Source organism: Selaginella moellendorffii, unplaced genomic scaffold (genome assembly GCF_000143415.4).
Source record: "Selaginella moellendorffii unplaced genomic scaffold, v1.0 SELMOscaffold_13, whole genome shotgun sequence".
NCBI lineage: Eukaryota > Viridiplantae > Streptophyta > Lycopodiopsida > Selaginellales > Selaginellaceae > Selaginella > Selaginella moellendorffii.
In genome coordinates this window covers 1,855,277-1,868,968 of record NW_003314274.1, presented here as the reverse complement: position 1 = coordinate 1,868,968, position 13,692 = coordinate 1,855,277, and the positions used below count along the sequence as shown (strand labels likewise).

Here is a 13,692-nt window from a genome sequence, read left to right as displayed (position 1 = left end):
TCGTACAAGAAATAATGCAAGCAAATTCCTTTCGAATCTAAACCGTCCGTATCAGCGAATCGACGGTGGATCATCACGGTCATGCATCCATGAGCACGGCTATGGCGACCGGAATCAAATAGGGCTATGGCGGCCGCGCAAAGAAACTCGCATTCCTGACCCACGCCACGGGAGTCGCCGGTCGGCATTTGCCAGGGATTGGACGGATCGGCGCCGTGCACCGCGGAAAATCGCAAGATCCGTCGGTGATTCTCGCAGCTGGGGCCGCGATTTCGCTCGCTTCTACCGCGGCCGAAGGTAACCTAGGATATTTCCGCGGAGTTCCTCGGATTTCTTCCACTTCTTCGTCGTCGCCGTCGCCGTCGCGAATCATCAATCTCGATGAGGCTGGAGGAGGAAGAATGAGCTTGGATTTCCATGGCACGGGCTCCAGCAGTGGCATTACAGCAGGAAGGTGTTGTGAGCAGCACGCCCTCGAGATCGCGTAGTGTGACGGAGACGAAGAATGGGTCGCATCATTTTACGATCAACGGATATTCGCTGGCCAAAGGCATGGGCGTTGGGAAGTATATAGCCAGCAACACTTTCACGGTCGGCGGCTACCAGTGGGCGATTTACTTCTATCCAGATGGGAAGAACGCCGAGGACAATTCTCTTTACGTCTCGGTGTTCATCGCGCTCGCCAGCGACGGCACCGACGTCCGGGCGCTGTTTGAGCTCACGCTGGTGGATCAAAGTGGGAAAGGCAAGCACAAAGTCCACAGCCATTTTGATCGATCTTTAGAGGGAGGTCCCTACACTTTGAAGTACCGCGGCAGCATGTGGTACGTAGAAGTTTTCTCTACTCTTTCTTGGTGGGCTTGTTTAAGATTTCTTGGTTCTTTCTTTGTGTTCTTTGTTTCTTTGTGTTGGTTGGGAGAGTTTTATACTTCTGCTTTGTGTTTGTTTCTAGAGTTTGTAGCTCGTGAAGATTCTTTAATCATTTTCGTGGATGGTGACTGTTTGTATAGAGGTTTTGTTCTTCCTTTCTGGATTCGTATGGTACAGAGGTGTCAAAAGCTTCCTTTTTTTCGATCCTGCGTGTTTGTGTTTGTTCTCGCGCTTTCTCGAGTTGTTTACTCAGTGATGTTCCTAATTGATCTTCCACATTTGTTTAATTTCCTTCTTATATTCTCGTACTGTTCCAGGGGATACAAGCGTTTCTTTAGGCGAGAGGCGCTGGAGATGTCGGACTATTTGAACAACGACAGCCTTGACATAACGTGTACCGTTGGCGTCGTCATGTCGTGGACACAAGTCACAAAGATCTATTCTATCCAGCCACCGGAGCAGGATATTGGTAAGCACTTTGGAGCTCTTTTCGAGAGCGGAGAGGGCGCCGATCTCACCTTTGACGCGGACGGGGAGACGTTCAAGGCTCACAAGCTTGTGCTTGCGGCCCGATCTCCTGTTTTCAAGGCGCAGCTTATGGGGCCCCTCCGGGAGCGCACCAGTGATGTTCTACGAGTAGAAGACATTTTAGCTCCAGTCTTTAAGGTACGCAAGTCACGCTTTATTTCTTTCTTTTCGTTCTTGACGATCGATGCTAAGCTAGACTGAATGAGTTGCGATATTGTTGCAGGCAATGCTACAGTTCATGTACACGGACGCTCTTCCTGACACGGCCGAGCTCTCGGGAGTTTCGTCCTCCTCGTCCCCGACTCTCCTCTACCAGCACTTGCTAGCAGCCGCCGATAGATACGGACTAGATCGCTTGAGACTCCTGTGCGAGGCCAAGCTCTGCGAGACCGTGAGCGTGGACACAGTGGCGACAACGCTGGCTCTCGCGGAGCTCCACCACGCTTCCCAGCTCAAAGGAGTGTGCCTGAAGTACGCCGCGGACAATCTCTCGGGTAAGTTTCTAGTCTCTTTTCATCGACCGATTGTTTCTAAATCTCTTACTCGCGCTTCCAGCCGTGATGCAATCCGAGGGATACGACTATCTCCGCGAGAGCTGTCCAGTGCTGCTGTTTGATCTGCTCAAGACTGTAGCTGGAGTAGGGAAAGATTTATTCGTGGGAAGTGGTGGTAAAGGTGGCTACATTTGGGGCCAACTCTCCGACGGTGGCGACGTGAATGGTAGAAGAGTGAGGCAAAAAACGTGAAAGTGCAAAAAAAATCCATCCAAACATTGAGCAGTCAATGTCTCGCTAGTCAAGACGATGGTCAAATGTTTGTTGACCGGATCTATACATAAAGCCTTTAGGTTCATTTACTCAAAAACATTTTCGAGCTGGCTAGAGCGTGCAAAGCCATCAACGATTTCAAGCTCGCAAAGATTCTCGGAGCGGACTACTTGCCCTAGAATTGGTGGAAAGACGATCCGTCTGAGCAAAGTTCGTTGCCCCACTTGTTTTCATGTGTCTCAATGTGCTGTTTTCCAGGTGTTTATCAACGAGACTGCACACTTCGGAATGCGAGAAACACTGACAAAACTTTCTTTTTAATGATTCAACCGTCCCTGGTGTCGTCTTCCATGAGCACTCCACCAGGATCGGAATTGCCTCCATCTTGTAGTGTATGTTCCCGGGTAAAACTGTTTGTGGCTTTTGGTGGATTCAATGTTTCTTGTGGAGTCCCAGGCCCGATTTTTACTAGCAAGGCTAAATCCATCGGCGACTTATAACAGAGCACCAGCTGGTGCCGAACTCATATTCACACACAACGTCGTGAGCACAAGCGAGGATAATGACATTCAAATTTGTTATAGGATAATGTTCCCACCTGAGGGGCTCTTTCTCATACCTTCACTGCATTCTCTTCTAGCTTCCAAAATGTAAACATATAAATCATATAAAACATATAGGAAACTAGCCAACCTTTACAATAATCACGTGAATACTCAAAAAGTTTCTTCGTTTTAATATTAAACAACAAAAATATATTTTACATAAAAGAGAATATCTGAATTAGACAAAACCTAGCAAGGCTAAGCTACTTACTAAAAATATGTTACTCATAATAAATAGAAAATTACAATAGTGAATATGCTTTAAAATATTAAATTTATTACCTTAATTATTTAAAATATGGTTTATAAATGTCTTTGGGATAAATAGTTACTATATTTATATATCTTTGAAATAATTAGCAAACAATAATACATAAATTTTAGGAACTTCAACAGTCTCAGAAATTAATAAAGAAATCATTTGGAATCAATTTTCCTTCACCATAAGTCTCTCTTAAATTAATTCTATAATTTATCATCCAAGTATTTATTAAAAATTATCATACAAATAATAACTAATAATTATAATTTAATATTATAAATTTTAAAAATAATATTATTTAATAAATTTAGTTTCTATAAAGACACTTTGCAGTTTAGATAGTCATTTAATAGCTTAATGTTATTATAATTTAAAATTTAATACATTTAAATATCAAATTAATGGAACATAATAGCATTATGAGGTGCTAGATGGCAAAACTCATAACGATAATTATTTTGTGAATTATATAAATCATAATATAGCAATGTGTTATTATTTTGGTAAAAATCAAAATAAGAAAATTAAAGTTTCTGCTGGAGATGAAGATATCTAACATTCAAAACACAGTTTTCTTGGCGTAAATATATAATTGCCACTTCATTATGATTTTGATTGGTGAACAACAGCTTGATTATTGTTTTGGTTTGAAAAATTTTAAATTCTAAATTATCAAATTTGTAGCTAATATCCAAACAAAGATTATAGATCCAAAAATAAAACTAACTAAAAAAATATTCATTAAAATAGGAATAATATTTTGATTATTCCAACAAATCAAGCTCCATGCAATTCAACCCTGCATATGCCAGGAAATATCCAATGCACCCCAAAAGGTGTTGGAATGGACCACCACTCGCCACCTTCTTGATGCGCCACATTTTTTCCTCCCTAGGGCCGAAAGAGAAAAAGAGCGTGGTCTCCATCCATCCATCCATCTCTGTCACTAGCCGTGCCCACCCGTACGTGTACATCCCCGTACTGGACTGACTCTCTCACAAAAGAATACACGAGATTAATTTAGTCCAAGGCGATCCCGCTAGATGCGATTTCACGAGTTCCATATTTTCTCCATGCCATTGAAATCCATCCAAGAAACCCGGGCAGGAAAGATTTGACTCCCCCGGCACAAGCCCAGCAGCGGGCGCCCGTGATCAAACACTAGCCCTAACAAGTCAACGACAAATGCCCAGGAGGATTTCTTTGTGAGATCAGCCAAGTTGCAACCAAAACAACTTTTACATACAAGTTGCAATGTTTCCTCTCTTATCTTTGAAGGCTCAACTTGCTCGCGGCTATTGCAAGGAAAGTTTAGCGGAGTATTAAAAAATAACGGTGATTTTTTAGTGCGTGGTTCGTGCATGACATGATCTTGTAGGGGAGGAATCCCAGCAGTTGGTGCCGGGCATCCGACGGTGACGGCGCGCGGGCCCACACTGGCCGTGAGATACGCGCAAGCGACGGCGGAGATCTATATGAGCGCGAGCGAGGAGTTTAGGGCTCTTGGACGAGGAGGAGGAATGGGGCTCTCTCTCAGCGACGATGTGTTTGAGGCTGATTGACATGGATGATCAGGAAGGCGAGGGCGCGGTGTGAGAGAGGGGGATTGGAATACTCCTCTGTCGTGTTCTTGCAGTTGGATTCTTTTCTTTCCTCTTCTTCGTCTTCTCCTCCATTCTTTTCTGGCGATGGCGCGCGAGAATCCCTCGGAATCGGCATGGCTCGGCCGCTGCAGCTTCTCCCGCTCCGTCTGCCACCGGATCGACGCTCGAAATATCCCCGATCTTTGCTTCCCGCATCAAAAGATCGGTAAGCCGCCGCTGCGCTCCAGGTCTCACGAAGAAATCCCGCTCGAAATATCCAAGAAGCGGCTGTTCATCGATTCCTCGTCGGATTACTCTCTCCCCTCCAGCAACAGGAGCTCCCCCTTCGCATCGCCCGCGAGAACCGTGGAGGAATTCGTCCACGGGAACGCACCAGGGAGAGCTCTCGTCCCCAAGCGCGTGGAATCGTGGTCGCAGTACCTGGAAGGGATTGGCGAGGTCAAGGCGGTAGAGCGATCGGAGGAATGGGTAGTGGACATGACGCAGCTGTTCCTGGGCCACAAATTCGCGTCGGGAGCGCACAGCCGGCTCTATCACGGGATCTACAAAGGCAAGGCCGTGGCTGTCAAGGTGATGAGGCAGCCGGAAGAGGACGAGGAGGTGTCCCGGATGGTGGATAGGCAATTCGCGCATGAGGTCTCGCTGCTCTCGCGTCTCCATCACCGTAACATCGTCCAGGTCGATTCCTTCTCCTTTTTCCTTTTCGATTGATCTTGACGAGCGTTTCTCTTAAATCTCTGGCCCCTCCTCGCGTTCTTGATCGAGAATTCGTGCTTGTCGGCATTTTCTTTACCTTTTCGATCGAGTGGCATGGCTGAGATTCGTGGCTTCTTTCTCTCTCTGAGAATTCATGGCTTCTTTTCTTCTCTCCCGAAGAAAAGAAGATGATCTAGCAGCATTTTGGTCGTGACAACTTTGCGCGAACGCTCGCTCACTTTCTTCGTTCTTTTGCATTGCAGTTCGTCGCGGCTTGCAAGAAGCCACCCGTGTACTGCGTCGTGACCGAGTACCTCGCGGGCGGCTCGCTGCGCGGATTCCTCCACAAGAACGAGCCCAGCTCGCTGCCACTCAAGGTGACGCTGGGCATGGCCATGGACATCGCGCGGGGGATGGAGTACATCCACTCGCAGCGCGTCATCCACGGCGATCTTAAGTCGGAGAACCTCGTCCTGGACAGCGATATGTGCGTCAAGATCACGGACTTTGGCGTCGCGCGGTGCGAGGCGGACGCCCCCAGCGTCGGCAAGGCGGACGTGGGCACGTACCGCTGGATGGCGCCCGAGATGATCAGCGGCAAGAACAAGTGCTCCACCAAAGTCGACGTTTACAGCTTCGGCATCGTCCTGTGGGAGCTCGTCACCGGCCAAGTCCCCTTCCAAGAAATGCAAGCCGTGCAAGTCGCGTACGCTGTTCTTCACAAGGTGTGTAGCTCTCGCCTTTTTTTCTTTGCTTCTTTTTTGTTCTTCGAAGTCGTCGTCATCGTCTTCTTCCTTCCAGCCCTGATCGAAGTTTCTTTGCCTTTTATCTAGGACGCGCGGCCCGAGGTGCCCGAGAACTGTCCAAGCGCACTGGCCGCGCTGATGCGAAGATGCTGGTCCGCTAATCCGGACAAGAGGCCCGGCTTCCCAGAGATCGTCAACACGTTGGAGCAGCTCGACGATTCGTCCAGCAAGGCCATGTCTTACAACACTTGGCACTGGCCCTCGGAGCGAACCAAGTCCTTCCTGGGATGCTTCTCGCGCTGCAAGAAGTGTACGCCCGTCCGCTGCAACTGTAAGTGACACACCACCACTCCACAGGTCAGTCGATCGAGAGGGACAGCGAGAAGAGGGGGGGGTCGTCGCTTAGAGTTTAGAGAAACTTAGGAGTTGAGTCGATGATCGATGCTTACTTGTAGTGATCGGATTGTTCAAGGGGGGGGCGCTGCTTTCTTTGTTTTTACTTGTTTTTCTTGCGTAGCGTGCTAGATCTCATATTGGTGGCCCCCCTGACGATCGACACAAGATGATGAAGAAAGAACGTTTTTATTTTCACACCACCCAGAGCGAGCCACAAGAGCGCTGCTTATTTGGACTTTCCCTGCAACGAGAGTTGACAGGCGGATAAGCATGAAATCGTTTACACACAGCGTTGTTCGTTACCTCTTTTTCGTAGTGTGTTTCGCGATCTCGTTTGACTCAGCCGTAGCATCTGATGGGATCCGTGCAGCCCTTGGCAGCCGATTGCTTGCGCCCACCTCGCCCGCCTTTCTCGAGATACTGCTGGTGGTAATCCTCGGCGGGGTAGAAGGTTGTGGCCGGAAGAAGCTCGGTCACGATTTTCTTGCCGAGTCGTTGCTGCTCTTGCTCGAGAGATTGCTTTGCGAGCTTCTCTTGCTCGGGTGTGTGGAAGTATATGCCGGATCGGTACTGGGATCCTAAGTCATTTCCCTGTGAAAAGACGAAAAGAAAAAGTGAAAAGAGAGCGTGGATCGATCAATCGCTGTCTCTAAAACTTTTACCTGGCCATCGGCCTGTGTTGGATCGTGCTTCTTCCAGAACGCGTCCAGCAGCGCTGTGTACGAGACCTCCTTTGGATCATACTCGACGAGCACGGCTTCGGCGTGGCCGGTCCTGCCAGTGCAAACGTCGTGGTATGTGGGAGATTCCTTGCTTCCTTGCGTGTACCCGACGGTCGTCTACACAAGGAATGCGAACACAATCACTCCCTCTCGGAAAATCCGCCGCAATCGATCACCGATTGATCGATCGATCGATCGAGACACTAAAGGAGAGAAATCACAGATCACGCACCTTGATCACGCCGGGAATGCGCTGAAATGCGAGCTCCACGCTCCAGAAGCATCCCGCTGCGAATGTCGCCATAGCCATTGCCGATGGAGCAAGAGCAAAGACCTAAATCAATGACGTGTCCTACGCTGACTTGTCCAGTTCTCCTGGTGACGCTTTATGACGTGGCATGGCATCTTTATGATGCCATGGCATATTTACGGCATTCGCGTTGGTGAACAAACAAAGTGATTGCTACTTGAGTCTCGTGATTCGCCCTAAAGAAGCTAAACGGTTTTAGGTTAGCGCGAGCGAGCAGCGAGCGAGTGGCGCTGGCGCTGGCGCATCCGGTAGGGAGAAGCTCTTCAATGCAGGGATTTTCATCGAATGCTTGCTTGTTCCAGCTGCGCTGCAGCCGATCGATGCGTTTCCTTGCGCTCCTCCTCCCGATCCTCTGCTCGCGGCTGTTTTATCCATCGCTTGTCGCGAGCGTCGGCAGCGTGTAACGCTTGGCGAGGCGCTGCGCGTGGAGCCTATGTCGTGCTTCCCGTTTAAAAAGGTGCGGCATTCTCGGCATTTCTTCTCCTCTTCTCTCATGCGATCGATCCCAGATCTCGAGCAGCATTAAGGTCGGAGCTATGGCGGCATCGAAGATGGGTTGCATGGCTGTTCTAGAGGCCAAAATACTCCGCTTCGATTGCGACGAGGAGAGTCGCGCGAAGTGCTTCCCTTCTCTTTCGTTTGTGCCGGCCGAGAGGCGGGAAAAGCGCTTGGAATCGACTGTCAAGCCGCTCTTTGTTCCTCTCTTTAGCCTGGACGACGATTCCACCCAGACAGTAATCCTAGCGGTATGATATCCTGTGGATTCTATCTTTTGAAAGCTCTCACTCTAAATTTCCAGCTTCCTTCGGGAGCTTCGTTCTATGGAACGGGAGAAGTCAGCGGGCCTCTAGAGCGAACAGGAAAAAGAGTAAGTTGGATTAGACTTAAGTGAAGAAACTAAGTTTTTACTTGCGTTTTGCAGATGTATACGTGGAACACCGACTCTTGGGGCTACGGAAAGAACAGCCCCTGCCTTTATCAGTCACACCCTTGGGTCTTCGTTGTCCTTCCCAGTGGCGAAGTACTGGGGGTACTGGCCGACACTACCCGAAAGTGTGAAGTAAGCGATCTAGAAATTAATGACGAAGATGATCCATTGTGCTTCCTGTAGGTGGATCTTCGCAAGGAATCAACGATTCGATTTGCTGCCGATTGCTTCTATCCAGTTATCGTATTCGGACCGTATCCGGCACCAGAAGATCTACTGGTGGCACTGGCAAACGCTACTGGTAAGCTTTTTTACTTAGTTCTTGGTGGTGCTGATGTAATGTATTATCTCAAAGGGACCATGAATATGCCTCCGAAGTGGGCCCTGGGATATCACCAATGCCGCTATAGCTACGAGCCAGCGTCGAGAGTTGACGAGGTTGCGTTTCTAGTTTTCACGTGGCAATTGACAAGTTCTTTATATTAGATCTCCAGGCTTTTTCGCGAGCACAGAATACCTGCTGACGTTGTTTGGATGGATATCGACTACATGAACGGATTTCGTTGCTTCACATTTGACAAAGTAATGCGAGACGTTACCGTGATGTGCTTAACTCGTCCATTTTTCGTTACTGTTTCAGGAAAAGTTCCCGGATCCTATTGGTCTTGCAACGACTTTGCGTGGGAGGGGATTCAAAGCTGTCTGGATGATTGACCCGGGGATTAAGAAGGATGAAGATTATTTCATATACAATGAGGGGTGTTCTGAAGATGCATGGGTTGTGGATGCAAGTGGAAAGCATTTTGTTGGTAAGCTCATTTTGCTGTAATTTGGTTCTCTCTTATAAACGCAAGCTGCCTTCAGGTGATGTCTGGCCTGGACCTTGCGTTTTTCCGGATTATACCCAAAAGAAAGTCCGTGCATGGTGGAGTAACCTGATAAAAGACTTCGTTTCTAACGGAGTCGATGGCATATGGAATGATATGAACGAGCCCGCTGTTTTCAAGGTACAAATGTATTTAAAAAATGAGTTCAAGTTTAAAACTTAAGTAAACTAATGCAGTCAGTGTCGAAAACAATGCCTGAAGATAATATGCACAGTGGAGATCCAGAAATCGGAGGGACACAAAATCACCGTCACTATCACAACGTATGAAACTCTTTGCAAGCATTCTGCTGATTGGTCTTTGAATTTTCAGGTGTATGGGATGCTGATGGCCAGAGCGACGTACGAAGGAATGCTGCTTGCAAACCCCACTAAGCGGCCATTCGTTCTTACTCGAGCGGGCTTCATGGGAAGCCAGAGATATGCTGCTACATGGACAGGCGACAATTCATCCAACTGGGATCACGCACATATGAGTATAGCAATGGCCCTCAATCTGGTACATGAATTTTTGTTCGTCTGCTGTGGCTAACTTTTTTGCTTCACAGAGCCTGAGTGGATCACCACTAACTGGACCTGATATCGGAGGTTTTGCGGGCGATGCAACTGCTAGACTTTTTGGTAGATGGATGGGATTCGGGGCACTGTTTCCATTTGCTCGAGGACATTCTGAGAAAGGGACGGTTGATCACGAACCGTGGTCGTTTGGTGATGAGGTAAATGCCGGAGATACGTTACTGCTCATAGAATCATATTACTGTTTTGTTTTAGTGTAAGAATGTCTGCCGTCTTGCCTTGCTACGAAGATACCAGCTGCTGCCTCATTTATACACGTTGGTATACTTTGCACATACTAAGGGACTACCAGTGATGACTCCAATTTTTTTTGCTGGTTTGTCCTTTGTTTATGGTAATAATATTGTCAATGCTTGTAACCGTTTTATTTCTGTTCTAGATTGCAAAGATCCAAAGCTACGGAAAGTCGAGACAAGCTTTCTGCTAGGTTCTCTGCTAGTGTCCGCAAGGTATAGCTGACTTTTGCTTTTTCTCGCCACGCGTTTGACTTTTATTTACTACAGTACCGATCCAGACAAGGTTGTCGATCCAAAGACAATTGTTCTTCCTTCTGGGATATGGCAGCGCTTTGATTTTGATGACTATCATCCTGTAAATCAGAATATATTTTTTTCTTTTGATTTTTACGTGGATTCGCAGGACCTTTCACTTCTCCATTTGAGAGGTGGTTCCATCATACCTGCTGGTCCCCGAATTGAGCACCTAGGCGAAGCGCACTTTGAGGACCCAGTAACACTTATTATTGCTCTCGACAAAGACGGTAGGAAATGCTCCATTTGCTGCCAAAAGGTGACGTAGAGCTGCAGGTAATGCCGAGGGTGTACTTTACGAAGACGACGGAGAAAGTTTTGGTTACCAGAAAGGACAATTTTTACTAACGCATTACGAAGCAAAGAGCAGGAGCAACGGAAGTGAAGTGTTGATCAAAGTGGCAGCCGTACAAGGCGCTCTGAAGAGACCAAAGCGACCCCTTCGTGTTCGTCTGTTAATTGGCGACCGTGCTGAGGTACTTACACAAATTTTTCTATGTCCTGCCTATCTAACCTCTTCGTAAATCTTGAAGATCAATGCTGACGGCCAGGATGGAGATGACCTGTTGATGAAGCTGCCGGGTTCCGAGGAAATGCGGAAGCTTGTAGAAGCTGCGGTCAAGCAAGTCGAAGAGAAGAATGGTATGTATGGCTTTTATATTGAATTGGTCTGGCTGATGAGTTGACAATGCAGCGAAAGTGAAAGGTTTGGCAGAATACGACGTCACACACGATAAGCTCAAGGGTGTTGGTGCTCCTAGAGTTTTAATTGAACTCTCAGGCACAGACTTTCAGCTTAAGGTGGTACCTTGGATTGGTGGTCGCATCATTTCAATGGTCCACAAGGAAACAGGTCTGTCTGTGTTTTCGGCCGGGATTTGGTACTGATGGTTGAAACGCAGGTATTGATTTTTTCCCAAGCCGGGTAGAAGGTGGCGGCTACGAGGAATACAGCACTAGCGAACACCGCGGCCCTGGTTGCACCGAAGAATACAATGTTCTGAGGTTGGTGACATTGTTGTGTTCTGCCACTAACTTGCACGTCTGTGGCTGCCAGTCGGAGCCTCCTAGAGATAAACGGGGAGGACGTCCTGTCTATGGAGTGTGATCTTGGTGGCGGACTGGTTATGTCCAGAGAGATTGCCATTCACAAGAAGTCCCCGAAAGTTGTCCATATTACCTCCCAGATTGTAGCGAGATCTGTTGGAGCTGGCGCTGGCGGATACTCAAGGTACTGCAACAAAACCTCGATACACTTCACATTATTTTGATTCTCTTGGACCAGGATTGTGTGCCTTCGGGTCCAGCCATCGTTTCAGGTGCCGCATCCCTCTGAAACGCTTGTCAAGTTCACGGCCGTCAACGGGGCCAAGAAAGAACTCGGCGCCACGTTTGGAGAGACGTTCTTGCGCGGAGACGACAGACCAAACGGTAGAAATCGTCAAGTTTTTCTGAGAGAATGGTTTCTAGAGTTCCATTTGCTTGTTTTTCCAGGCGAGTGGATGCTCGTGGACAAGGAATCAGGCTACGCAGTAGTGAACCGATTCAACGTCAAGGAAGTAAGTGTTTGCCTTGTGCATTGGGGCGGCGCGGAATGCAGCTTGGGGCTGTGGTCGGAAGAACGATCACTCTCCAAAGAAACCCCGCTCCAAATCTCACACCATTACCAAATTATCAAAGTGTAAGTACAAATGGTTTTAATTAATAATGGCATAGTTTAAAAGATATGATCGTGTATTTTTGCCCCGTAGAAGCCAAGCTTATAAAATAGATAGACTTTGGGTTATAAAAAAAATTCATTTGATCGTAGTTGCAAGATGATGGTGATGAAGAAGCTTGTGGTTTTGATTCTCATTGCTTTGTGTCTCTCTAGTTTTTGCGATGCAAGGAAAGCACACAATGGCAGAAAGAGTAGACATCACCACCGCGGGCATGGGAGTAGACTAGTTGGACACCACCACCACCACCACCCGCCGCCATCTCCAGCTCCTTCGCCATCCCAGGCTCCGCCGCCGGGTCCTCCATGCAAGAACGCCAGCGCTGGAGTCCAGGGATTGTTTGTGTTTGGCGATTCCATCGTGGATCCGGGGAACAACAACAATCGCAACACTCCGGCCAAGGCCAATCACTTGCCGTATGGATTCAAGTGGACGGGGCACGAGGCGAGCGGGAGGTTTTGCGATGGAAAGCTCGCAGTGGATCTGGTCGCCGAGCACCTGGGCCTGCCGTATCCGCCACCGTATTCGTCTGATGCATCGGCCGCTGCGCAGGGGATGAATTTCGGCTCTGCCAGCTCGGGAATCCTCACCAGCACCGGACAGGTATGCAAATCAATCGTGATCTTCTCAATTGCAGTGGAGCATTGGTGGTTTTCTTGGCAGGGATCGATTCTTACGCTGCCGGATCAAGTCGATTTGTTCACTCAGGTGGCCAAGGGTCTCAGCGCGGACGTGATCTCCAATTCGATCTACTACATAAGCACTGGGAACAATGACATGATGTCGATTTCGTCGACGGCGTCGATCATCTCGCAGTTCCAGACGCAGCTGGAGGTAAGCACAAGCAAGCAAGAACCCTAAAAACATTTTTAAACTCGCGAATCTGGCGCGCTCACTGGGTGCTCTCGCAGCGACTGTACAACGCGGGCGCGCGCAAATTCGTGGTGGTGGGCATCCTGGACGTGGGCTGCGTGCCCGCGACGCAAGTGAACGACAAGTGCACGGATCTGGGCAAGTCGATGACGCAGAAGTTCAACTCGCAGCTCCAGGCGATGCTGCAGTCGATGCAGCAGGCGCACCAGGGATTCACGCCCGTGTACGCGAACGCGGCGTCGATCATGGAGGAGGCGATCGCTGATCCTTCGAGCGTGGGGCTGAGCAACGTGCACCAGGGGTGCTGCCCGGGCACTGGCAACTCGATGCAATGGTGCTACGCCAACGCGCCCCACTGCGCCAACAGCGGGGAGTACATGTTTTGGGACCTGGTCCATCCCACCGAGGCATTCAACACCATCGCCGCGCAGAGATGGTACAATGGAGGCGCCGAGTATGTGACGCCCATGAGCATCTCGGCGCTTGCGGCTGCTTGATAGCAACTCTCCTCTTCCTATATATTTCTTTTGTGTTCTTCCTAGATTGATCTTTCGCGAATTAGCTATTTCTGTGTTGTTCCTTGTGTTCTTGTTGCTCCACAAAAAAGTTATGAGAAACCCATCATTAGTGTCAATTCAATTAGACTTGCCCTAAATTCGACTAGGGCAAGTTTTA

The 13,692-nt window shown here is 48.5% G+C and overlaps 5 protein-coding genes across 7 annotated transcripts; 4 read left to right on the top strand and 1 right to left on the bottom strand.

The window, feature by feature from the left end:
* Nucleotides 1-51: 51 nt before the first annotated feature.
* On the top strand, nucleotides 52-2,254 carry LOC9646237 (BTB/POZ and MATH domain-containing protein 2). Its single transcript, XM_002970017.2, has 4 exons — nucleotides 52-824; nucleotides 1,188-1,536; nucleotides 1,622-1,892; nucleotides 1,954-2,254. Exons 1-4 carry the CDS (start codon nucleotides 418-420, stop codon nucleotides 2,142-2,144), a joined length of 1,218 nt encoding a protein of 405 aa, XP_002970063.1. The 5' UTR covers nucleotides 52-417; the 3' UTR covers nucleotides 2,145-2,254.
* A 2,130-nt stretch (nucleotides 2,255-4,384) lies between these two features.
* LOC9645558 (serine/threonine-protein kinase HT1) lies at nucleotides 4,385-6,667 on the top strand. The gene is made up of 3 exons (XM_002970016.2): nucleotides 4,385-5,314; nucleotides 5,596-6,057; nucleotides 6,166-6,667. Exons 1-3 carry the CDS (start codon nucleotides 4,721-4,723, stop codon nucleotides 6,415-6,417), a joined length of 1,308 nt encoding a protein of 435 aa, XP_002970062.2. The 5' UTR covers nucleotides 4,385-4,720; the 3' UTR covers nucleotides 6,418-6,667.
* On the bottom strand, nucleotides 6,642-7,535 carry LOC9646103 (peptide methionine sulfoxide reductase A1). The gene is made up of 4 exons (XM_002969756.2): nucleotides 7,429-7,535; nucleotides 7,137-7,313; nucleotides 6,778-7,065; nucleotides 6,642-6,715 (listed from the first exon to the last, which is right to left on the bottom strand). Exons 1-3 carry the CDS (start codon nucleotides 7,504-7,506, stop codon nucleotides 6,814-6,816), a joined length of 507 nt encoding a protein of 168 aa, XP_002969802.2. The 5' UTR covers nucleotides 7,507-7,535; the 3' UTR covers nucleotides 6,642-6,715; nucleotides 6,778-6,813.
* Nucleotides 7,536-7,666: 131 nt separating this feature from the next.
* Nucleotides 7,667-12,151, top strand: LOC9646102 (alpha-glucosidase 2). Of its 3 annotated transcripts, XM_024674725.1 has the most exons (24): nucleotides 7,667-7,754; nucleotides 7,809-7,963; nucleotides 8,016-8,252; nucleotides 8,306-8,374; nucleotides 8,429-8,566; nucleotides 8,618-8,735; nucleotides 8,790-8,872; nucleotides 8,921-9,016; nucleotides 9,075-9,243; nucleotides 9,299-9,441; nucleotides 9,498-9,584; nucleotides 9,634-9,819; nucleotides 9,869-10,036; nucleotides 10,092-10,212; nucleotides 10,276-10,345; nucleotides 10,400-10,487; nucleotides 10,536-10,656; nucleotides 10,703-10,902; nucleotides 10,960-11,068; nucleotides 11,121-11,279; nucleotides 11,329-11,431; nucleotides 11,484-11,657; nucleotides 11,712-11,857; nucleotides 11,921-12,151. In XM_024674725.1, exons 2-24 carry the CDS (start codon nucleotides 7,940-7,942, stop codon nucleotides 12,109-12,111), a joined length of 3,000 nt encoding a protein of 999 aa, XP_024530493.1. In that variant the 5' UTR covers nucleotides 7,667-7,754; nucleotides 7,809-7,939; the 3' UTR covers nucleotides 12,112-12,151. The 3 variants fall into 3 exon arrangements, with proteins under 3 accessions (XP_024530493.1, XP_024530491.1, XP_024530492.1); XM_024674723.1 differs by having other exon boundaries at nucleotides 8,618-8,872; XM_024674724.1 differs by having other exon boundaries at nucleotides 7,667-7,963; nucleotides 8,618-8,872.
* A 92-nt stretch (nucleotides 12,152-12,243) lies between these two features.
* LOC9645557 (GDSL esterase/lipase At1g29660) lies at nucleotides 12,244-13,514 on the top strand. Its single transcript, XM_002970014.2, has 2 exons — nucleotides 12,244-12,978; nucleotides 13,056-13,514. Exons 1-2 carry the CDS (start codon nucleotides 12,244-12,246, stop codon nucleotides 13,512-13,514), a joined length of 1,194 nt encoding a protein of 397 aa, XP_002970060.2.
* The last annotated feature ends 178 nt before the right edge of the window (nucleotides 13,515-13,692 follow it).

Coding starts and splice junctions, on each gene's coding strand:
- LOC9645557 (XM_002970014.2), top strand. CDS start 12,244: ATGATGGTGATGAAGAAGCTTGTGGTTTTGATTCTCATTGCTTTGTGT. Junction 12,979..13,055: donor AGTTCCAGACGCAGCTGGAG/GTAAGCACAAGC, acceptor GTGCTCTCGCAG/CGACTGTACAACGCGGGCGC.
- LOC9646102 (XM_024674723.1), top strand. CDS start 7,940: ATGTCGTGCTTCCCGTTTAAAAAG. Junction 10,213..10,275: donor GACTCCAATTTTTTTTGCTG/GTTTGTCCTTTG, acceptor TTTCTGTTCTAG/ATTGCAAAGATCCAAAGCTA. Junction 10,488..10,535: donor ATTTTGATGACTATCATCCT/GTAAATCAGAAT, acceptor GTGGATTCGCAG/GACCTTTCACTTCTCCATTT.
- LOC9646237 (XM_002970017.2), top strand. CDS start 418: ATGGCACGGGCTCCAGCAGTGGCATTACAGCAGGAAGGTGTTGTGAGC. Junction 825..1,187: donor AAGTACCGCGGCAGCATGTG/GTACGTAGAAGT, acceptor GTACTGTTCCAG/GGGATACAAGCGTTTCTTTA. Junction 1,537..1,621: donor TTTTAGCTCCAGTCTTTAAG/GTACGCAAGTCA, acceptor ATATTGTTGCAG/GCAATGCTACAGTTCATGTA.
- LOC9645558 (XM_002970016.2), top strand. CDS start 4,721: ATGGCGCGCGAGAATCCCTCGGAATCGGCATGGCTCGGCCGCTGCAGC. Junction 5,315..5,595: donor ATCACCGTAACATCGTCCAG/GTCGATTCCTTC, acceptor TTTGCATTGCAG/TTCGTCGCGGCTTGCAAGAA. Junction 6,058..6,165: donor CGTACGCTGTTCTTCACAAG/GTGTGTAGCTCT, acceptor CCTTTTATCTAG/GACGCGCGGCCCGAGGTGCC.
- LOC9646103 (XM_002969756.2), bottom strand. CDS start 7,506: ATGGCTATGGCGACATTCGCAGCGGGATGCTTCTGGAGCGTGGAGCTC. Junction 7,314..7,428: donor GCATTCCCGGCGTGATCAAG/GTGCGTGATCTG, acceptor TTCCTTGTGTAG/ACGACCGTCGGGTACACGCA. Junction 7,066..7,136: donor CAACACAGGCCGATGGCCAG/GTAAAAGTTTTA, acceptor GTCTTTTCACAG/GGAAATGACTTAGGATCCCA.